At 41.7% G+C, this 24,052-nt stretch overlaps 1 protein-coding gene and 1 long non-coding RNA gene across 3 annotated transcripts in view; one reads left to right on the top strand and one right to left on the bottom strand.

The window, feature by feature from the left end:
* Nucleotides 1–24,052, top strand: part of LOC147241388 (uncharacterized) — a 116,062-nt gene that overhangs the window by 39,738 nt on the left and 52,272 nt on the right. For both annotated transcript variants that reach the window (XR_015111080.1, XR_015111081.1), the window contains exons 2-3: nt 15,396–15,528; nt 15,650–15,794. This is a non-coding gene — a long non-coding RNA (uncharacterized LOC147241388). The remainder of the gene's footprint in view (nt 1–15,395; nt 15,529–15,649; nt 15,795–24,052) is intronic.
* The window catches only part of tmtopsb (teleost multiple tissue opsin b), a 41,408-nt gene that overhangs the window by 16,377 nt on the left and 979 nt on the right, over nt 1–24,052 (bottom strand). The window contains exon 2 of the mRNA XM_086192259.1: nt 10,012–10,340. Coding sequence (XP_086048385.1) covers nt 10,012–10,340 — 329 coding nt within the window. The remainder of the gene's footprint in view (nt 1–10,011; nt 10,341–24,052) is intronic.

The raw sequence follows: 24,052 nt of genomic DNA, 5'->3' as shown, positions 1-24,052 counted from the left end.
GCTGGGCCATAATAAATGTTATTTACACGCGTTTCCCCTCCCATGTCACGTCTAAATGGCTGCTGTGAAAAGAGCCAGCTGAAGAAGGACTGAATCACATGCACGTCCAACCCTCTCCATCTTAGTGGCAGGTGCTGCTGCCAGCTGGATGATGAGGACGGTTGAAGAATATTTCAGGCTTTGGCTTCCCACTGCCTGGGGCCACTTTGGTAGGGAATGTCGGGAAAAATATGATATGGCTTGACAGTGTCAAAAATGGACCATATATATTGTCACATGATCAAGGACACGCTCTATCTTCTTGCTAATCATATTTCACGTGATCAAGATGAAGAGCAGATGACACTCGGCTCTAAAAAATAGTGGGAAAAACTCAGAGGAGGAGCAAATTGGACAAATGTAACTTTGTTTTTTTAGTTTTGCAGATTACATTGACCAGATGCATATTGATTTGATTTTTAAAGGTGAAAGCCTGGAAAATGTTGTTATCTTTGGAGAGACAAAGCTGTTTCCTGCCTTATTGCTAAGCTGCATGGGTAAAGACTTTCAAGATTTAACTCTTCCTTGAAAAAAATGTCAATTTTAAATCTATATTCAAATGATATAGTATATAAATTTATATTTCTAATTCTAATGAATATTAGTTGCTTGTTGTCCTTCAAAATCAAAATAAACTAATTCAGTTTTGTATATTTAGTCCACAGCCAAACTCAGTTTTTTGTTTTTTGGTTAAAACAGAGTTAAGAAGGAGCCAAAAGACAGTTCTTTGGTTCTTTGGTGTCAGTGACAAGGTACCTCCTGAATGTTAAATCCACACCTACTGTATAATAGGCCCAGCTGAGGTAGGTGATTGGGACATACACACACGTGGAGGGGGTTGGATATTCATTTGTGAGAGCCGCTATGTGTGAGCTGTTCAGGGAACCATTGGTGCATGAGTGGATCCAGCTCCACATGAACGAGCTGACTGGATGTTCGTCGTAGACTTACGTTCATCAGCACACTGGATGGAATTGCTTGTGTGGGCTACATTGTTATTTCAAACACCAAGGGTCTTTATTTATTAAAACTGGGAACGGCCATGTAATATTTATCTTTGACTTCATATCGTCTTACCGTGTAATTATAGAAAGACCGTCTTTTTCCAGTTTTAAAGGCAGGATTACATGAATTTTCTGAACTTAGCTCCACATCATATCCATAAAGACCCATAGTCATCAGTACCACAGTAACGATATCAGTTTTGGTATGCCACCAAAATGTTCTGTATCTCATTTCCAAAAATATTCAAAGTGAATATGTTGTTTGAAAGGGAGTTCCTATATTACAACCAGATCCTTTTTTTTTTTAATAAAAAAAAATACAAAGTTTGATGTACTTGTACTATAGATTTTCTTATATTTACAACAGGAAAGCTAGAATGGTGCAGAGAAACGTTGCTGCTAAATGAGAACTTCTTGCAGACAGAGAAGTATTAAATGAATGAGCTTCTGCATCATAATCACATTAACACAAAAACCTTTAAACTGATGTGCTTACGTTTAAAATGCTTAAAAACTAATTACACTGAAATGAAAACCTGTAAAAGCCTAAGGAAAAATGTCTATGCTCTGTTATGCAGTATCTCTGATTTGCGTACACACACACACACACACACACACACACAGATGTAATCTGTTGATGAGTTTTTGTGATATACAGACACCAGTGTGTGTCCTGCCAATGAGAAAATTGTATGCTGCATAAACTGGAGTTAATTGTTTCACCAAGTAAAAGTTGCACCTGGGCTGTGACAAGAAAATAACAGCACACTCATGCAGAAAGTGACACACACATTCATGCATATAAACAGCACGCAGGCACCTGAGCCTTACTTCACACACTTCCTGCCTGATGCCAGTCTTGATCTTGAGCATATTGCTTTGTCTCCCTCCAATCTGTAGTTTTTTAATGGCATTAATAGATTTGGAGAATATCGTCACACTACATTAGATGATGAAATCACCATGTCAGTACAAAACAGTGAGAATGATTTGGATGGTTATCAGCTGATTAACTGAAGCAATTAATGGAACAACTCTAGTTTTCAGACACTGCCAACGTGTTTATTCTAATGAGTCACTTGTTGATTTGGATGACAGTTTATTAACTGGGATCTATTGAGAGAAAGATTGCAATCAGTGTTTTGTCTTGGACTGTTCTGAATACACCTCCAAGCAACCTGAAGCACTTTAAGTATCAGCAAACACAAGACTAATATGTGAGACAAAGAAACTTATCTGCTCGCCTTCAGGACTCGCTGAAAGCCCTGTAAAAATGGAGCTTTATCAAATAAGAAAATTTCTTGATAGTTTTCTTAGCCTCCCCTCTTAGAAACTTAGAACTTAGAAAGATGGAAACTCAACAAATGTAAGACATGTATGTCAAACACTTCATTTCATTTTTAGTGTGAGAGTTCTGTCATTAAAGAAAAGCTCCAAAAATATCTGTAGATGCTGTCGGTTTGACTTTATTTCTAATGAAACAAAATCTGAATCATCAGGTCAAACTTTAAAAAAAGTAAAGGAAAAATTGCATCTAAATATGACAGAAAAAGTATAATTTAACAATGCAAGAATTTGATCTAAAAGTGAGCGTGTGCATGAAAAATTGTAGTAGGCCATGGATTGTTCCCTGAGGTACTCCCAAGACTGACGTGGGAAGATTTAGATTCTTTTCAAAGTGAGAATTTCCAAATTAGTTGATGACTTTGAAAACTTGAAATGTTTTTTGCCTTGATGTAACCACTTCTCCATTTAGGAGTTAATTGGGTGTCCCAGTAGGCAAATGAACACATAGTTTTTCTCTTATTCTACATAAACTCATAACTAGATCAACCATTGGAACTCCCACTGGAACAGATCCTCTCTGTCCTCACCCTCTGCGATCTTTCTATCAGGTAATTTCAGGGTCAAGTCTCTTCCCACAGCAGGAATCAGCCTGAGGATTGGTAAATGCAGTCATCGTCACACGGAAAAACTTCTATCAGCTGCATCACTTACTGATCCTTAACAGTTTTTTTCAGACTGCAGCAGAAAGCTCAGCTGTGCTTGGAACGCTTTGGAAAAATCTAGCTTGTAGGGTGCACGGATCAATGAAAGCTCCTGAAAAGAAGATATTTGATTCAGAAAAGAATGCCACCACACATTACTAATAAATGGAGTTACAGTGGTATCACCACATCTAGCAGTACTATTGCCCAAAATTTTGTCTTCTCCATTAAACAGACAATTGACATGGAAGCACATTAAGTTTAATCCCACATTATTTTTTTATATAACGCTGATGTTTTATATCCCTGTCTCTCAGCTGGCAGTAAAAATAAATTGCCAGTCTAATAAGATAGAAAAGAATCGCAATGACTCTTCACTGACCTCTTCTCTTTCAGCCATTCACTTCTCCTCCTCTACATCTACAACATACCAGCCATCCATTTTAATCTTCTCACTACATCTGGCGATGTTTTCCTTCATTTCTGTCATTCAGAAAGTGTCATTGGCTAAATAAACAAGCCTGAAGTGTCACTTCACTGTCTTGAGGCATTTTCTGACATCCTCTAGCAGATGTGAACTTATCTGTCACACCAAAAACTCCAGCAAATGAGGAAATGCAATTCAGGCTGCACTGGAGCATGAATATTGTGCAAATTACTTTCAGGTGTCTGATGGGAAATCATTGTCATCAATTTAATACTCAAGCAAAATGTAGATTTTCTCCATGCGTCCATAAAAAAAATGCCCCAAATAATCCACCAATAAAATCGCTGCAGGTTCAATCTACCACAAATATGTTTCATAACCCTCCTTGGGTCACAGGGATATACTCGTGTGTGCCTGAGGTGATTTGAACATGTTCCGTGTTTTGCACTCTGTTTCATCTGACTGTGAAACAAATCTCAAATGAACTTGAAATGGAGCAGGGATAAAATGTGGGTTAAGTGAATTCCAAAGAATTCACTGCTCTGACCCCGCTGAACAAAACTTATGCTAAGTATAATATATTTCGACATATTTAGGTGAGCTTGCAGCCAGGGAAATGATGTAATATAACCCTTTATATTAAAGTATATTATAAGTGTGGAATTTTGCTATTTTGGAAAAACTAATTTAAGATTTTAGCTGTTAAAGTAAATTGTAGAAAAGTGAATGTTACATGTGTCTAAAGCACTGCCAAGGACAAAAAAAAATACTGCTAATACTTGAAGTCATATTATGCACGTGGCTAAGAATAGTTAGCAGGATCCAGAATCTATAATATAATCCAGATTCCCTGTCAAAGTAAACTACTTGCATTTTTCCCCACCAAATTCCATCAAAATCTGTCCATTCATTTTTGAGAGATCCTACAAACAAACCAACAAAGAAATTGCCCGAGGCATTGCCAGCATAGTGGAGATATAATCCCTCCACCTGGTCCTTGGTCTTATCTGTTGCCTCCTCCCTCAGAGATTCTCCTGGAAAACTTCCTTGGGGAGATGACCAAGTTGAATCCTTACCAAATACCCAAACCCCCTTAACTAGCTCTTCTCTACGCAAAGGAGCAGCTGCTCTGCTCCAAGTCCTTCATGGAGGACTTCTCACGTTGTCCCTCAAGGATGCCTCAGCAGGGTGGCTGGCATCGGTCACTTGAGTGCACGATCTTGTACTTTCGGTCATGACCAATATTTCACGAAAACATGTCAGAACTAAGATTTACCAGTAGGTTGAGAGCTTTGCCTTTTGGGGCAGCTCTCTTTTTGTCCTGTTCTTGATGTTTGCTTGTACATTTTACTTGTTGTAAAGTAGTTAGCAGCTGTTTAACTGGACTATTTCAGTTGCCTTGAAGATATTAAGCCTCTTGTCCAAGAGGCTTCTTCAGGTTCTCCAGCAACCTGACTGAGAATCTTCACCGATAGTTTGCAGCTGGTTGCAACAGTATTGACTGAGTCTTCAATCGAGAGAAATCGAGCCAAACGAAGACCAAACAGGAGTTTAGTGTGCTGTTACACCTCTTTTACAGTTTCACTTTGATTGCTCAGATATCCGAGTGTCTCTTTCATGTGGGTAGACCACAATTGGAGAGAAAGTTTTTAAGTGCTTTCACTCAGAGAAACTGAGGGGACAATAAACCAATTTAAAAGAAGAGCATCAGGGAAGTACTGAAGATTTCATAATTTAATAATAAATCATAGCTTTAAAAAACAAAACAATAACTGAAATGTTTGGTGTGTGCTTGAAGGCATGCACAACCCCACAGAGATGAGACACATGGCCCAGCAAATGGTGTGGTAAATTAAATTCTTGTGCAAACAGCGTTGACACACAGTGCTCACAAAAAACAAACAGAGGCCGCAAACACATTTAACCATCCAACTCAAAGTTACAGGATGACGCACAGAATACAGGGAATGCTAGACACGAGGAATGACAAAGGAAATGAGAGATTAAGTTGCAGGCAGTCACAATTAGACTATCAACATAAACGCGTAACGGTCAATATGAGTAGGAATTTGAATGAGAGAGGTATTTAGCAAGCCCCAAAATCAATATGGTATCAATCCTGCTGATGAACATTAGCTTGGCTTCGAACAATAAACTAGAATAAGAATATCTTCAGTTTCCAGTCAGAATTTTTCAAAATAAGACTGTCAAAGCCAGCTCTGACAAAAAAAATTGTATTTTAGTCGGCAACTGATTTAGGATCAGGCAGACCAAGAAGAAGTGGGGGGGGGGGGGGGGGGGTTTCCAATTACTCCTTTTACTGTCGACATGTAGAAAGTCGGTCAATAGGCTAATAAATTGCCACCCACTGTCAGAGCACAGTTCTAAACTGAGGACATAACTGGAACATAACGGTCGAGCTGTTTCACAACTTCCCCATATTATTAAGAGACTAAAAATATCAACCAGCTGTATGATTTATGCTGGGCTGAAGCATGTGAACACCTCCTGGGGTCATTACCGCTGTTGCTCACCCAGGAGTGCTATGAACACGTGCTGTCCTGGTATTCACACACATACACACACAGAGCTGTCTCATTGGGAGGTTCAGTTAACTTCCATTCATGTGGATAGCCTAACCCAAGCCCTGACCCTAACCCAAACCAATTCATGCCTAAACCTGACCTTAACCTAACATCAATTCACACCTTAACCAGGAACTAAGAAATACAATGTGCCCAGTCTTTTGTCCCCGTGAGGACTAGGGAGTCCTGACAAGGTTATTTTTTGGACCAGAAAAGGTCTCCAATAGGTGCCAGAAACCAGGCACACGCACAAGGCCAAACAAAGAGGTTTTGTCTCTGATTAGCCAACAGTGGTGGTCTGCAGCCTTGAGTTTTAATGAGGCGCTTCTGCAGACTGTTTTGAAGACAGCGGTGTGATCCTGTCATTAACACCAGTGACTGTGCTGCTCTCATTCATAACGGAGCCGTAGTCTGACTCTGTGTGCTCTGTTTCTCTCCCGCTGATGCTAATCTACCTCGCTCCTGGGATGCTACTGTTGTGGCAATAGTAAGACTAAACCTCTGTGGGTTTATAAACTGTCTGACTGCTGCTTTTTCTCTTCTGCTTGTTAAATAAACTCGAAATGACTCAGAGAGCACATACCTCACCAAGGAGGCGTTACAGGCACAGAACAGAGTATCATCAACATCCTATTTTTTTTGCCACCAAAAATAGATCTTCGAGATCACCATCTTGGAACACGGTCCATATCATCTCCAGCAGCCTAACCTTTACCCCTCTAAATACAACCCACCCTCAATCAATTTAATCAAAATATGCTCACATTTTTTCAGAAATAAACCATTATAACTGCAATTTACACCTAGTTTCCGCAATGATTAATCCGACAGTTATTTTCAGCATTAATCGATTGTTTATAAAATGTCACGGAAATACGAAGAATGTTCTCATGATTTGAACTCTTGCCCTGTATTTAAAGTCTGGAACCAGCAAATATTTGACCTTTTTGCTTTAATATAGATCACCTTCTTCATCATAAATCCAGAATATGATCAAGATAATTTCTGTATGCTTTAATGTCACAACCATTTCACAAAAGAAATTATCTCAACTTGTCTACAACGTTTACAGGGGAAAAAAACCCACCAAAAGCAATTTCCTGTTAATGACCCAGAACCATTTTGAGGATCCAGATCACCCCCAAAACCAATCACATGTTCCTCTGCACCTCTATTTCCCTAAATGTAATCAAAATCTGTCCAGCAGCTTTTGAAATCTCCTGCTAACAAACAGACGCCTGCCGGTGATCACATTGTCTTTGCAGAAGTAAAAATCGTGCAGGTCATTGAACTCTTAAGAACAAGATTGCATATCGTTGAAAGTTTACTCAGATTGTCACGTTTGTTGCAACATTCAGCATGTGAGAAAGATTACCTGACTAATCAGTGAGGTTTCAATACAATATGTAGAAAATTGTCCTTTTTCATGACTCCAGATAAGGAATGTAAATCAGAGGGAGCGATGGCTGTGTAACAGTTCAGCCCCGGTGCTTCTTCATATCGTGGCTCGTGAGTTTCTCTCTCTTTCGCCCCCTCCGGTATTCACTTCCTACCCTTTCATCGCACACATCCCCCAGCCCCCTACACATGCATGTCCAGGGTACACACAGGGCATGAGCGTGCAACCAGGACTTGGATTGAGAACAAAATGGCTGATTTAGAATAATCCATAAAGGTGTTTGCCAACACATTCGTATCCAGCTTGTAAAGGACATAAGCCTGGTAAACTGCTGGTGACAAACATGAACAACTTGTGAAGTTGAGCTTTATCTTGCCAAAAAATGCAACATTTTCATCAGAGGCACATAAACCTGATCCTCTATGGCAAATGTTTGTTCAATTAGATTTGGCAGACAGAACTCTTGGAGGGATTCTTCAAAGAGCGGCAACAAGCATCCGCTCAGACAAATAATCCGCCTTAACAACTCTGAGATACGGATCTTTGTAAAGTCAACAAAAGCTTATAACGTAAGGTTGTGTTGGTGGAGAGAGTGAATTAGCAGCACAGTCATAGTGAGAAGGTTATGGCGATCATTTGTGTGAATATGACTGGATGTCAGCTGGCAGCCAACCATATGATGAAGGAACGAAGGTGAAGCATGAAGGTGATGCTCTGCCTGGTTAGCTCTGTGTGTTATGGAAAAACAATATGAGCCATGACAACAGAGCAAACTACACCCATTTATGAAGATGGAGAGATGTGGCTGACAACTCTGGAGAAAGTTTATGTCAGCCTTCATTAAAGATTATTTAATCTACCAAAACTAACTCTCATATCGAAACAGTTCCCTCCTCGCTAACTACAAAGATACCATTTTCCTAAAGGCCCAGTGAGGAGATGTAGTGAAGTTAGCGGTATCCTGCAGGGTCACTCACATATCCGGCATTTCTTCCTATGCAGCTCGTCAAACTTGTTTGGAAACAGACTTGTTAGTTCAGAATCAGAAAAAATGTGTTGATCCTCAGGAAAATGAGTTGGTTAACCTTCAATTTCTCAAAACGCAGGAAGGAGGAAATAAATTTTGATTCTTCGTGAATTAAGTTCAGGAGCTGCTCAGTAACAGGGGTGGTCGTGAAACATGCAATAACCGAAGAAGAGGAGGACGTAAACAACTATGGTCAGCAGCTTAATGGGAGCTCCTCTGAGAGGCTCCACGTCGTATTTAGTTGCAATGAAAATGATCAAAACTCAATCAGCGTGATTGTGGAAAAATAGACTAATGTTTACTGTCATATCTCCTTTTCCTCAGGTCAAAATCCCATCTTTTTATGACTGTGTACTATATGTGTATTTATCTTCTCGAATATGCATTAATCCAAACACACAAGCTGGATGAACTGCCATCAGTAACTTCTGCAATTTTTTGCGACCTCAGCATTGTTTGAAATGCTGGCCGTGATAAACTGTGTAAATTTGTTGGTTTTTCAAAGACAGGCGTTTTTTTCCAATGCGCTGGTAGTTTCTGGGGTTCATAGGGTTAAATTCAAGCTTAATTAAACACAGAGCTAACTCTTTTTGCTGGTGATGTCAGATTTTCGCTGGGCGAGTAGTGCAGAAATCCCATATGGGACAACATGTGAGAAGCAGAGCAGTACCTTGTCAAGAAGCAAATTCGGGGTAATTTGCGTCTGATTATTATGCACAAACTTGATCACATCTTAAGTGCTATTTCAATTTGTCGTCTGTTTTTGCAAAAAAAAAAAAAAGGCTCCAGACACGAGAGAAATCTTACTGTGGTTGTTTCTGCCGAGCAGCGCCATCAGCAAGAGAAGACAAGAGAGGAAATTGGTGTTGGCAGCTTTAATAGATCACCTTGTAGGGGCGTCAGACCTGATTGGAGACTGCTGACATCAGTGTGCTGTCAGATGATGTGTGGCTGTATTTCTGAGGTTTCAAACATGAGCCTTTGAAATACATGAATGCATAATCTCTCTTCTCTCAAAGAAAACAACTTTGTAGCTGCAGATTGAAAATGTGGATAGGCTGGAGGCTTTTTATTTCTTTTTTAAAGAAATGGACGGATGGGCATTGTGTATTAAAACATTGAGAGAACGTGCATGAGATTAATTATCTTCCATTTTCTTATCCTTTTAAGGATGGGGGGGTTGAGCCCATCCCAGCAGCCTTCAGGTGAGAGGCGGGGTTCACCCTGGAGGGGTCACCAGTCCATGGCAGGGCCAACACATATAGACAGACAACCATTGGCTCTCACACGCCTACGGTCAATTTAGCGTCTGGATTAACCTGGTCCCCTCTTGATGTCAGGAAATGGGAGAACATGCAGACTCCACACAGAAAGATCCCGTTTCCGAGCCGGGGCTCGAACCCACAACTTTCTTGCTGTAAGGCGACAGTGCTGACCACTGCACCACAGTGCCACCCTAAACATAACACTCAAAGGGTTCTTTCTTTCTTTAAAGAAAGATTTTCCACTTTAGAGCTTGAGCTCACAGCCACAGCATCTCACCTGTCTGATGGCGTACAGCAGCTTTCCATAGGAGTAGACAATGACCCCGAATGGCAGCACCAGGCAGAAGGTGAACAAGCAGATTATGTAGGAGATATTGTTCGCCGTCTGAGTCCTCCAGTCAACTGAGCAGGTGGTTCCAGGACCCTCTGGCCCATATTTGCTCCATCCCAGGAGAGGAGGAACCGTCCAGGCCACAGAGTAGAGCCATGAGAAACAGATACCACCCAGAGCTGGACGGTAGTCTCTGCCGTCAGCCATGGTGGGTGCCATCATGGTGCTGTAACGCTCATAGGACAGAACCGCCAGGGAGATGAGGGAGACGATGCCTGAGGAAGTGAAATACAGAGAAATACTAATCACACACAAGTGCAAAAATAGAAGACGGATAAAGCACGGACGTGTAGGAACAGTGCTACTGCCTCAAGATAGCGTGAGATAGGTTTTATCTGGTTTTGATCAGTTGATAGTTTTGCAGTTCCCCTCTATTGGGAACAGTCACTGTACCAGGAGTTTGGCTTTGTTTCTCATCTTCTCCTCCCAGTTTTACTGCACTTCTTTAATGAAATGTAAAGCCTATCAACAGCCAATATGGCTAAAAAGAATGAAGGAAAATTACTGTATTGGTTTCGTCTTGAGTTATTGAGCGGAACTATCACCGTAGTGCATACTCAGCCTGACCATTTCCCCCGTGTAATGTAAATCATGGAAGCCATCACAATGGACTAATCCATCCATCCATTTTCTACAGCTTATTCTGTTAAGGGTAGCGGGGGGTGGAGCCTATCCCAGACGAGAGGCAGGGTTCACCCTGGATGGATCGCCAGTCCATCACAGGGCCAACACGCATAGACAGACAACCATCCACACTCACAGCCACGGCTACGGTCAATTTAGAGTCTGGATTAACCTGGTCCCCTCTTGATGTCTTTGGACTGTGGAGGAAGCTGGAGTACCAGAGAGAACCCACACAGGCACAGGGAGAACATGCAGACTCCACACAGAAAGATCCCATACTCCAACCGGGACTCAAACCCAGAACCTTCTTGCTGTGAGGCGACAGTGCTGCCCACTGCACCACCGTGCAGCCCAGCATTTTAAACCATTCAAACAAAATGAACATCAACAGAGTGATTACAGTGGCAAGGAGGCAGCAACACCCTGCAAACTTTCCTGTACATTAATTGCTAATTGGGTTTCATTGGTACAAATTATTGCTTGAGTCTTAAATCAGGCTCAATCAGAGTTGCAGGTTGAAGTGCTGGTTTAAGGGCACTTCACCTCCACTACACTACCAGAAGAGAGACTCTGATTACACACAATTACAGCGGCTTGATGAAAATGGATGTTCCTAATTGCCTGCTCCTTTGTGGTGAGATCAGGTGTCCAATGCAATGGCAAATTGTCTTGAGATTAATGTATTTGGCGTCTGTGTGAGTTGAAATACTCTGCAAAGGGGATGAGCCTGTGTTCTTGTGCTATCTTAGATCTGACTTTCTTTTTTCTTCTTGTCTCCTTCAGGTCATCAGTATTGGTCTAACTCAAGCCCAAATCAGTGGGTTGGATGTCGGAAACATATTGGAATACGGTCCAATCCATTAATCTAAATTCCCCTGTATGCTCTCAACTAACTATTTTGGAAAATGCAGCGACATGCCGTAAAAAAAAGTCCAGTTTAACTATAAAGCTGTTGGAAAAAACTGTATTAGATTGGTATCGGTATCAGCAGGTGCACAAGGTTGTGGTATTGATGTCAGACATGAAAATTGGTGTTTTGGCCTTTCCTATTAATGAGCTGTAGCCTGGGATCATACTTTTAAGTGCAAGGTAACAACATGCTTCGCTTCAACAGTGCTTAAAACAAAATCCAACTAATAAATAGACTCATTTGCAAGTTTACTGCAATTTGTGTCATTTACCAAAAAGAAATGCTGAGCCTTTGCTGCCCAGTCTTCGCTTTTAACTCCCTCCCTGCTGTTAGCGCTCCAAGCTATATGTAGCCTACAGGAAGTATTTTGCAGTAGCATCGCTAATTGCAGCACAGTTATTACAGTAACTACTACATTTTTAGCATGTTGATAGGTTTGCCATTTTCTGACTGAACTAGCTTTTCTGTAGCAATGCTCTTTTATTTATTAGGTAGCACAGTAGCATCAACACAAGGCACTGAGCCCAGCTTTGATTTAGCTGACTTACTTTTTCTTTAGCTTGGCTTGCTTCATCTCTCTGGGGATGAATTCAGTGTAGGGGAGCTAAATTGATTGTAGAGTCACTTGTAGCTTCGCCTGTCAATCATATCATCATAGTGAAGGTATTTGGAGAACTTGCGGAACTTTTGTCACCACCTCGAAATTCTTGTTCATTTTGTTTACTTATCGAGTCAAAGTTTTCTGTTGATATTTCTTATCACCCATAAATAAGAAAATACTGTCAGCAGCCATCCAAAAAAAAATCTATTTTGGAGCATTTTTTACAAATAAAATGTTAATAAATATTTTATAAATCCGGTCATGAATGATATATGAGCAAACGCCTCGATAAAAACCTTCAGAATATAGATGGGAATAAAACTGGATGTGCTGCTGAAGTGGAGCTGGATGACTCAGTTTGAGAAAAACCTAATCTTGAGAAAACAGACTTGAAAGATAAGCCGTGTAAAATTCCAAGACACTACAGGCAAATTATAAAACAACCCGATACCATGAAACATCCCTGTTTGATTATTAAATTACATCATATTTTTTAGATTACAAATTTTAAATGACACACTGTTAAGCTCCTGATATGCGAGTGCCTCTTTCAGCCAGGTGAGATCATCCTCAATACGTTAAGAGAGAAAACAATCCTTTCTGATAGAGCTGGCAGTCAAACCAATTTGCCGTTGAGCAGCAGGGAAAAACAAAAATCTCAAGACCCAATTAGTCCGTGGAATATTGGAAATGGTTGCTGTCCAATACGTGGCTGAGAAAACGTTAATTTTGAAAAGTCTTCCTTCCAGCATATCAGGCAGACGCCACATGCATTCAATAATGTTTGAAAGCAGATGTAGATAAAGTCAAATTTCACCCAATTTGACATCAAAAAGTTGTGGGGGGAAAAAAATCTGTAATGTTAGTGTGTGCAGTTATTTTACACATCCACTACACTGTTTTGAATAACATAGCAGCAGGGGGGACGAGAGGAATCACTTACAATTTATTCAGCTGCAAAGTTTGAAAATTCCCTTTTGGAAAGCCCCTCTTCCCAGCTAATCAAGTAGCAACAAATAGGACACGTGGTCTTCAAAACATCCCCGCAAACAATACACCCACACATTCTGTTCAAGAAGAGCAATCTTCTATTACCTCTCACTTTTATGGCTTTTAAAGCATCAATGCAGTTGTTAGCAGAACAGAGCTAACGTTGCGCTGTGAACGAGCTCCACCACGATGACCTCAACGTCACCACTACTGGCTTCTCACTTCTTTTTGAAAAGCAAAGCTAAGACCGGTAGAGAGAACTGATTTAATCTTTGTTGTCTGTGGCAGGAGGTGTAGTGGTGTTTCTAAATGCATGCGTTGCGAACACTCAGGAATGGTGTTCAATGCTGACTTTTATCTTAATCTTGCCTAAACCCTAACCCCGCTTCCATGCAGAGTAAGCATGCAGCGTAAGTTACCACGGTGATGTAACCCGCAGAAACGTAATCCACCTTTGTGACGTTGAAAACCCTGAAGTTGCCTCACAAACCGAGATCCTAGCGTCTGTGAGGAGACAAAACACATTTCAAATGGATAATCAAACAATCTGAACCAAATTGGTGTCTGCTCCCGGAGGAGGGGAGCAGGCGTTTGTGTACATTGTTGTGGTCACCATCAAGTAGTGTTTGTTTTCCTGGCTGCTTGCTGACCAGCAGGTGATAATGACTTGATTTGATTGCTGCTTCTATTAACACAAGCTGTTTTCCCGTTATGCCTGAGGATGATCTCATAGATTGGAAAGCCGCCTGTCTGAAAAGAGAATAAAATTCTTTGAGGGGCTCCACAGTTTGCGGACCTGCTCTATTGTGTTCTTCAGTCAATGGCTTTTTGCCCGGTACGTGAACATTCTGTCCCTCATTTAAATATGCAAATGAGGCATTTTCTAACTAAATGTGTACATTTGCATAAATGATGAGAAGAGAAATTCAAACTAAAATAATTATGCATTTTGGATTTTTATCTTTCACTAACAGTAACAATAATAGAAGAAAAGAAATCTTGATGGTGGCCATGTTTTTGCCTGTGATGTCATGGTTTGACTTTACCTAGAAGGCTCCCACATGGAGGTCAACAGTTGGAGCCATCGATGGGACACTGCGAGTCCCTGGCTCACTGGTGACCTTTCTAACTTGTGTCTAGCCACAGAATAATTGCTTTTCAGTGAAAGATTAGCAGAATGCTGCTGTTGTACTACTTCTTGTTTATGTACCGTTTGAATACTTTACCAAAACCTCATTGTGCCAGCGCTCCCAGCTAGCATGCATCGCCTCTCTCCGGCGGGCGATGGCCTGTGTTTTTACCAAGTTACAATTCGTTGAACAACCACATTGAACAGCCAGTCCAAAGTCGACTCTGCCTTAAATTTAAGGTTAGAATTTGCCTTGTGATTTACAGTCTTTACGGGAGGAAACTCCACTTTTGGCAAAGATGCATTTTAGTTGGTGGATTGTCAAGAGTTTTGCCATCAGATGTTTTCGATACAAGCACCAATTCAAATGTTAAATTATGGTGTGAATAAGATCGAAGGAATTCACATAAACATGTTAAAAAATGTTGTGTAAATATTGTGTGAATAGAACACCCAGGGAGGTCACAAGATTAGTCCGAGGTATTTAGCATTGTGTAGTTCTTATATTCTGTAGTGAAAATATCCCGACAGGCAAAGCTATTAATTTGAAACTGTCCGAGCAGAGAAAATCATTCTTTTGTTGAGCTTCTCTCAGCTCTTCAACCCAGTGTGACATCTGTTTACAAAGAGGGGACGCAGCAGATTCACTAGATTAGAAAAATGACACCAGTGGCCTGAATAAGGAACAATATGCTCAAGAAATAATTTAAAGCTGCTTTCAATTATGTTTGGGTCTCTGAATAGTTATTGACGGAAACCATTGAGTGATATAATTCTTTTGGTTTAACATTAAAATGAAAACAGCTTTTATTTCTTTCAGCTTGAAGGCCACTGATTTGAATAACAGCAACAACAATGATACCATGTCACATGATTATTATTGTAATCATCAAACTGAAACAGATTAATATCCAAACACCAAGAAATAGAGCTTCCAGATCCGCACCGCATCTGTAACCGAAGAATGCCGAAACAGTCTTCCATCAACATATTCTGACACTGACCATCCAAAACAGGTGCTCAAGATCCAAGCTGCCATTGGGCGAGAGGTGAGGAACACCCTCTCAGACACGGGGAGAACATGCAGACTCCACGTTGAGTGGACCCAGCCAGACCGCAGATTTGATCCCAGAACCTTCTTGCTGGGAGGTAATGATGATAGCAAAGTGCAGCCCACTTGCATTTCATGACATGTCCATTAGTGTAGTGTACCAGTCTACCAACACAGGAGCTGCTGGTTCACTTGCCCCTGTTGGTTTGTTGTCCTCAGATTCAACTGGTCATGCAGGGGAGGAGCTAGATGAAGATACACTAGTGCCTCCTCACTGTCCAGTGAAAAGATGCAGCTGAGGACTCCAGATGTGACAGAGGAAGCATCAGGCAGTCAGCAGCGGAGAGGGCGGAGCAATGACCAGGTCAGTCTTTGAGGGTGTGATGTAGACGCGTGATTAAATGCATCCATCATTTGCGTAGCCAGTAGGAATGAGGCTGGTGAATTTTTAAAACCTCACTGCTCTCTCAGCAACAGGCAGTGTTAGCAACAACTAGTTTCCCAATCATTGCCTTTAATGGGGCTACACCAAGCCTGCAGGGGATTATGGAGTGTATCTGTCCGTGATGTTGGCTCTCATCCAAACATGGCCCTCTCCCTTTCACTAGAAAGTCATTTTAATGGGTTTTTCCACCTGTGGCCTATTTCCTCGTCACCCAACTCTGGAGTGGTGCGGAATAGGTGTTGGTAAAATAAATGAGCCAATGTCCCAGTCCTGAGTCAGCACAAGTGCTGATCATGTCTCTTGGTTCTCCTTCTCTTCTAACTCTCTTCGTTTGTCTGAGTCTTTCTCCGTCTGTATTGCTCTCATCCTCCCTTCTGTTACTCTCTAAACCTCAGCCTGTCTCTTTCTCTGTGCTTCGCTTCACATCCAACTGAAAGCAACACAAAAGCACCGAATCAGATTATTGTCTGGAGTATTACCCAGTTGCTGCCCACTCAGCTGGACTTCCAGCACTCTCAGAGAGCCTCCACCACTTCAAGTCGTTGCCGCAGTTCTGTGCAGTAATCTGATATTCTCAACAGCATGAAAACACGGCACCTGCTAATCAGTGAATAGGGTTACCGGGACTGCACTCACACGAGAAAAAAAACACTCATACAGTTTTTACCTTTTCTTTTAAGACAATAGTTTCCCCTTTAGTTCACTTTGAACCCTTTCTGGCCTCTTAAAGACTAGTGTTGAACATTTGAGGTGATAAAGTTCCTTGAACAGAAAATTCTTCAAAAGTCCTGTAAGTACAAAACAGCGTTTGTGTCACACCTCCATTTCTGAGTGTGTATTTCCCAGATAGTTTCTGTTTTGGGAGAATTTCTCATTGCTGGGGTTGGAATATACCCTAAATACTGGCATCATCTGTGTCATATTATGCACATTTGCTTATCGAATGTATTGAAAAGGTCGAGGTATCGAACTACTCAATCGCACTTTCCATTGCCCCTTTACGCCCTAAAATACCACAATGGAGGAGCGCTTGAATTGAACGCTTGTACTTGCTGTGCACAAACCAGCAGGTCCATCTTCTCTCCGTTTGTGTTGACCCTCAATTTCATCCACAGGAGGGACCAGAGGAAGCACTCTCTCTACCTGGTGCAGACATTTTTACTTCCGTAGATTTTCTGTATCATAGCAACCCAAGTGTCTCAGCTGAACAGACGCTGGGCATCTAAAGCGCTCTCAAACGCTCCCAGCTGGGTGCTATCAGAGCGCCGCCTGATGATTTCAGCTTGGGGGGGGGGGGGGGGGTGCTTTGGTGCACACAGGCCTTGATATACTGTATATGTGTGGACAGGATGATGAACATGATTATTGTAGAAACGATGTTTTTCATTGCCATGAAGATGGAAGAAACTCGTTTTTATCAATGTCATGCCTCAAGATTTGGTGCATTCTTCAGGGGGTCATGTTACAACCTTACGCCAAGTTTGGTGAAAATTGACCTCATAGTTTTTTGGCAGTCCTGCGTAAAGACAAAACACCGCAGGAAACATGACCTCTGCCTGTAACGCTCGCTATAGGTGATCACATGACCTTCTTGCCAGATGTAATTATCTAAAAGAAGTCCAACGTTAATCACAGTTTACATTGTTTGTTAACTAAAGGCTTTATTGAAATGAACTATGCCTAGTCATTAATTTTCACGAGGGGATATTTCAAATCTTGCCTGGGCCTCTAAAATATTCAGAAACCACTCTGGAAAGGGAAATTGTTTCCAGAGACAAACCACAGCCATTTGTTTTCCTGGTATCTATTTGAAAGGTACAGATTTCCGGCCAGATACAGGGAATAACTAAAGTCTTATATCTGTTGATCTTAGAAGTTTTGCGAGGAAGTGAAGCATACTGTACTGAATTTATTTTACATGTATTCTTTACTTGCTCCTAACACCGCCGAATCCCCTTCAGACTCAAAATGTGATTCCGTTTTAATCTTGTGCAAGCAAGATATTACAAAACAAGAACAACAACAACAACAAAAAACCACCCTGTAGGGATTTACTGTTGAACACTGCCAAGCCTGCAGCTGAAACAATGATAATAACGTTGACTTACACACCATAAAAGTACACTTAAGAAACCTTTTTATTTAATGGAATGAACAGCCATGATTATAGATCAGCTCAATCGTCTATGATACACATTCACACAGGCTGCACTTTAGTTTTTCTGTCTTTCCTTGGCTGCAGGACCTGAGCTTGTAACTGGATCATGTTGTTCCCTCCACCAAGGAGGTCATGTTTTAGGTAGCGTTTGTCACAAATCATGGTGGAAGGGCGGGGCCTTTGCCAAGAAAGTACCCATAAACGTCGGAGCCAGATGAGTCATAGTCACATGGTTGACTCTTTTCCAAAGTTTAAATGTTTGATGGGAGCCCCGCCCAGAGGACAACCCCAACCTGTATTTATGTCGTAGTCTTAGCGCTGCGGGATGGAAGGCAAATGTAACAAATATTATTTGATCACAATTACACTTTGTTGTCTTCACGTGATGTACAGCAGCATTGTGTATATATTCCCACCTGCCCATTAGTGGACGCAGGTAGTGATATCAGCACCAGAGCACGTTTTGTCTCCTCCGTCATTCAAAACTCACACTACACAACGGACGCACACCGTGACGTGTGCAGGGGTATGAGGGCCACTCATCACTGCTTACAGTTTTAATCAGGACCCAAGAATGAAAGTTCCAGGGGCCCAAAGACCTCCGTTTTGGAGGTGTTCTCTGTCTGAGTGCCATCTATGATTTCATGTGACCATGCTCGCGTCTAGATTGAATTAACCTGGGCTAACGAGTTACTACGTCTTTGTGACGCACAAAAGTGGTCTTGTTGAGTAAAGCAAGCTCGTCCAAGGCGTCGCGGAAATGCTGCGTGTGTTATCTTGTATTCGTGCAAACGTGCCTCCCTTCAGTTTCACTAATCTCACTGATAACGGCTTAGGAGAACACACGAAACCACAAGGGACTTCTGTTCTGTATGATCATGCAACTGATGCCCTCTGTAGCATCGTGCTGGTGTGTTGCTCGACTGAGCAGTAACACTGATGGGAGGCTAAAAAAACCTCCCCAGTGACCTCATGAGGCTCTTATTTTAGTTAAAGTGACCTGATGAGGTTTGATTACCAGCTTCCTCCCAGCAACTGACTGCACGGTACACTAGCTCCAGTGTTGTATGAGTAATTGCAGTTGTGGTAGGCAGTGTCTCATTAGCATCCACAGTTGGACTGGAGTCAGTTTTCATTCTTGCAGGCAGAAGATGGTTCTGTTTTCTCTTGGACCCAGCTTGTGTTCTCTTTAGCCTAGAAATATTTGAATAAATGAAATGAGCTGGGTAATGTGTCTTCCTGCTGGGATATTGATCAGTAAGGGTTGGAAGCAGCTGACATATACGTCAAGAAGCTTTTTGAATTAATTACTTCTTACATTGCTGAAATGTTGCGCGTGGGCACAGTTGGAATCACTTCTAATCTGCAGTCGTGTCACTGGCTTTACATAGAGATCAAACATTTGGGCTAATGGCTAGCGACTGAACAGCAGAATGTTTACTTATTTATCAACAAAAGAACATTGGGAAGCCACTCAAATGCAACAAGCTACCGCCCAAATTGCATGCTCTTTAAAATCACAGAACACAAGGACACGGTAGCTTGAAATGAATTCTAAAGAGGATATGCCATTCAGGTTAAATCTCCTCCTCAGGCAGCAATTTCTTCCCGTTAAATCATAATGGAGTGTGAACTCTGTAGAGTTCAACTCCAAAAAAAAAAGTATTGAATTGGACTCTGCAGAGCTCCTGTGGAACATGTGAGGATCAAATTGGTCTTTTTTGTTTTTGTTTTCAGCGGCGTTTGTTCGACTGTCAACAAGATTATTTTTTTTAAAAAAGAAAAAAGAATCCAATCTTCACCAAACCTGGCGGAGAGGTGCGCCATGCGTCAAGGGGGAACGACGTACAGTTTTGGGTCCAGTCAGCCATCGCACCACCTGGTGACAACAGGAAATCGCACGTTGTTTTGTGCTCCTCCTGGGTCGTCCAGATCTGGGGTTGATAGGGCTGATATGATACTATAACGACGGTTTGGACACAGTAACCATTGTCGACATTTCAGTGATTCTACAATAATCTTTAAATTGCAAGAAAATGAATCTATGACATCACACCTGTGTAATTAAAGAAGAAAAATACCCTCTAAAGGTTAAAAAAAGAACAAATAATGTATTTATATTTTGAAAATATTAAACTCTGCCACAGAATTCAGATAAACTGTGTACACTGTTCTAGCTAAAACAAGCTAACAGGCTACGAGTGAGCTAAATAAACAGCCATTTGCTACCTCTGACGTGCGTGAGGATATTTCACTCATCTGGGTGCCAGTAAACAGACCAACTCAGCCTCTCACCCTGGGCTCGCCCCTCCCCTGCGTAGCTCTGAGTAACCAGACGTCTGTATGTGGAATCTGGACGTGAAGGAGTTGTTTATTGAGGCGCTATGCTAACATGGCTCCGAGGGATCTTTTTATACGACCTTGTGTTGCCTTCACGTGATGTACACGGCAACATAAACATCCTCGCCCTCTTGCGCCACCTAGGTCTACATTGGTTGAGGCTAAGCTCACCCTGGCGGAGGCAGAGCCCTCATATTTCTTGATTTTTTTTATGAAAAAGCTACCCCCCCCCCCCCCCCCCCCATGGCACGGAAAATATTCTGCCCTTCTCACAAAACTGTTCAACTGCCACCAAATCACAGTAGATGTGATTTCTAACTGCTCTCCCCCGTGGGATCTAACAATTCAGCAAAAAAAACAACAACAATCAGCTACAAAATACTCGTATAAATCCCTGATATTACTCCAGAACTCTCAGAGGGCCACTGACCAGACCGACGCAGAATTCAATATAAAACATCTTTTCAACAGTGAGCCTTTGATCCTCTTCTACGCAACTTTAAAGCTTTTGGTAATCTCTTGTTTATTCCTCACCTCTCCTGCTGAATGCGCTGCGCTCTGAAACAATGTAAAATTGATAAGTTCTCAGGTCGTGGATGAAACGCAAATCAAACATGAAAGCGTTTTTGTGACTGTTAGTCCGTTGGAAGGTGTGTTTGCGGCATCCAGGATGGCTCCTGTTGCTCCTGACAGCAGTTGCGTGGAGGAGTTTGGAAGGAAGTTGAATGAAAAAGAGGAGAAAACGGAGTCTGTGGCTCAAACGCGAGCAGACAAGTCTGCGCTCCGGTGGGGAAACAGCTGATCGAGAGTTTTTCTCAGCCACTTAGATTTTTTTCCCCTTCAGATTAAAAAAAAGAAAAAAAGGAATTTACAAGCGCATTTGTTCAACCTGTTCAATCAAAGCTGTAGTTCTGACAGTTTTTTTTTTTTTAAATCAAGATTTTAGCCCGTTTGCAAGACTTTTTTCTGGCAACAAAACCACCTGTGTTTAGCCAGAGATCAGGACCTTTTGTAGTCATTCTGGCAACAAAACTGTGTGTTTTAAGGGAGATGTCAGGGCTTTTATGGCTGCTGTTGTGGCAGCAAAACCAGGTGTTGTCAGTTATGTGACAAAACAACCATTGTTCTGGAAACAGAATCGGGTGTTTTTAGGGAGTTGCTGAGACATTTGCAGTCCTTCGGGCAACAAACCAGGTGTTTTTAAGAGTGACATTCACCATTTGTGGCAGTTTGTCTGGCAACACAAGCAGACGGAGAGGATTGAAGAAAGGAAGACTTCCTGTTCTAACTGCAGGGGTTTTTGCAAGGGTGCACCGATTCCTCACGCTGGAAGTTTGTAGTGCTGTACTTGAAAAATCGTGCAATGTTTTTCACAATGTTGCATGAGAGAATGTCGCATCGTCCAGTCACTTCTGCCCAGCAGAAAAGCAGGCTGTCATTACTTTGGACAAATTAAATTCTTTGGTACGCGATTATGTTACAGCCATTTCCCACGTCACGTAATTGCTTGAGGCATGTGGATCACAATCTCTGTTGTTGAGTCTCAACCGTAACATGCAGGCATCAGTCCAGTGTATATGGTCATCACACGCAAACTAGTCCAAGCAGTTGTCATGAGCTGTCAAACATCTCTTCTGTACATTTCTATCTTCGATTGATTAATTACTCCCGCGTGAATCTCTAATGAAGATGAATGTGTGAAGCAAATGATCAACCTGTTTTCTGAAGCGGCTCAGATGTGGGCTTAATTAGCGAGCGCGTATCAACCGTTTCTAACAACGAGGGAGCAACAAGGGGCCGAGCAAGGTTGACGGGCAGGGAGAATAAGAGGGGCGAGGACGTGCGCTGGGAGGATAGGAAGCAGTAACGGCGGCAGCAAGGACGCAAGACAATGAAATAAGGGCCACAATGGTGGACCTCAATCATGACCTGAGGCTGGATGAAGGGTGGGACACGCCTGCAATCATTCAAACGCGCTCTGTAAAACTGTATACTCTTTAATGTGTCGTACGTGCCATTCACTGGGTTATAATGCCAATCCTGTCCAGTCAGATTGTACCTGCATACCTCAAAATCCCAGTTCACCTCCCAGTTTAAGGGCAGGTGTTGTTTCCACTTCCAGGGTGAAAACTGCCCATTAAAAGACTTCAAACTAGGAAACTACAGCCAAAACCTCAGGAACAGCCTCAGAGGAGGGATGTTGCTCCCAGGAAGGACAGACACGCAATAGACGTCGCAGATTTGTGATACATGTCCAACGTCTTGTAATTCATCTCCTTCATGCGATCGTGTGTAACTTTGAGTGGTTGAAAGTGACAAATGTGAAAGAGAAAAAGTGCATTTTCAGCCACCGTAGCCATGGTTCCAACATCAGAACCTTCTCCAGCACCCTGGAGCTGCTTCACTGATGCATTTTGTTGAAACCAAACGATGAATTGAAAATTACATCAGACACAACATAACTAATCTCTGGTTTCCATCTCTTTTGGCATTTTTCACACGCTCAACAAACAATTTCATAACATGAAAACAATCAAATTTAACAAAATGAGGTTTAACTTAATTTGTCTGTTTCAACTTTTCTGTTTTTAATTTCAGCAGGTTGAGATTTTTCTTTGAGTATTATTGGCGGATTATCAGTAGCAGCAGATATTTGTCATAACTTCACCATGTCAGTGTTTGTCCGACAGCCGCTGCTCACACTGGCACCCTTGTGCTCAAGTGTCTTTACTCGCTTAAGGTCAACGATAAGAAAACAACCATGGAGCCAAAACACATGAATTCTTGGGAGAATATGTGATTTATGTGCTTTTCCAAATGTTTTGTTGATAAGGAATAGTGCTGTTTATCAAGCGTTCACAATGTTCACGTATGCTATTCCAAATGATTTACATCAGGAAATCTCAGCCTTTTTGCCAAAATCGAGCAAAGAAAAACTAAACTTACATTTCCCCAAATCAGTTTTACACAGCACATCAAAAATGAGCAAAAACTTGGAAATTTATTTATTTATATTTAGATATCTGGAGATGGATGGATAGATAGAAATCTATATATAGATACAGACATATGTGTCATAAACATCTTGTAATACTTGACAGTACTGAAGCATCATATATCAGAGTTGTACACTAGTACTCTCTGGAGCACCCCCCCCCCCACACACACACACACACACACACCAGTCCGAACATTACTGCGAATGTGAAGTACTATTGAAGGAATAACTGGAAGGTTGCAGTTTTGTTTTGTTTTTAATTCCAGAGTGACAGAACAGATGCTGAGAATGTGGGAACAGGAGAAGTCTCAACTCAGTAGAGCTTGAAAATGCTGACAAGCGCAGCTGGATCACCACACACACACACACACACACACACGCACCAATCATCAACCCACTCCTACGGGTTTGTTCACCACAATGGCTCAAAAATTAGGAGCTTTATCAGTGAGCGGAGGGGTGACATTCATTAATCAGGGGACAGTGATTGGAGTGATTGTCCTGCAGCGCTGAGGAGGAGGATGCGAACTTGCTCTCAGGATCAAGATGAGATTTGATGTCATGATGATTTAATGTGTATCGATTCATAATCTAACCTCTGCTGCCCCCCCCCCCCTAAAAAAAGTGACAAAATCATTATCATGCAAAAGCTATTCGGTTCCCAGACAGGAACTAATGACG

Source organism: Aulostomus chinensis, chromosome 21 (genome assembly GCF_037954235.1).
Source record: "Aulostomus chinensis isolate RoL2024-O1b breed Wild chromosome 21, RoL_Achi_v1.0, whole genome shotgun sequence".
In the NCBI taxonomy this organism is placed as follows: domain Eukaryota; kingdom Metazoa; phylum Chordata; class Actinopteri; order Syngnathiformes; family Aulostomidae; genus Aulostomus; species Aulostomus chinensis.
This window is presented reverse-complemented; position numbering and strand designations above follow the sequence as displayed.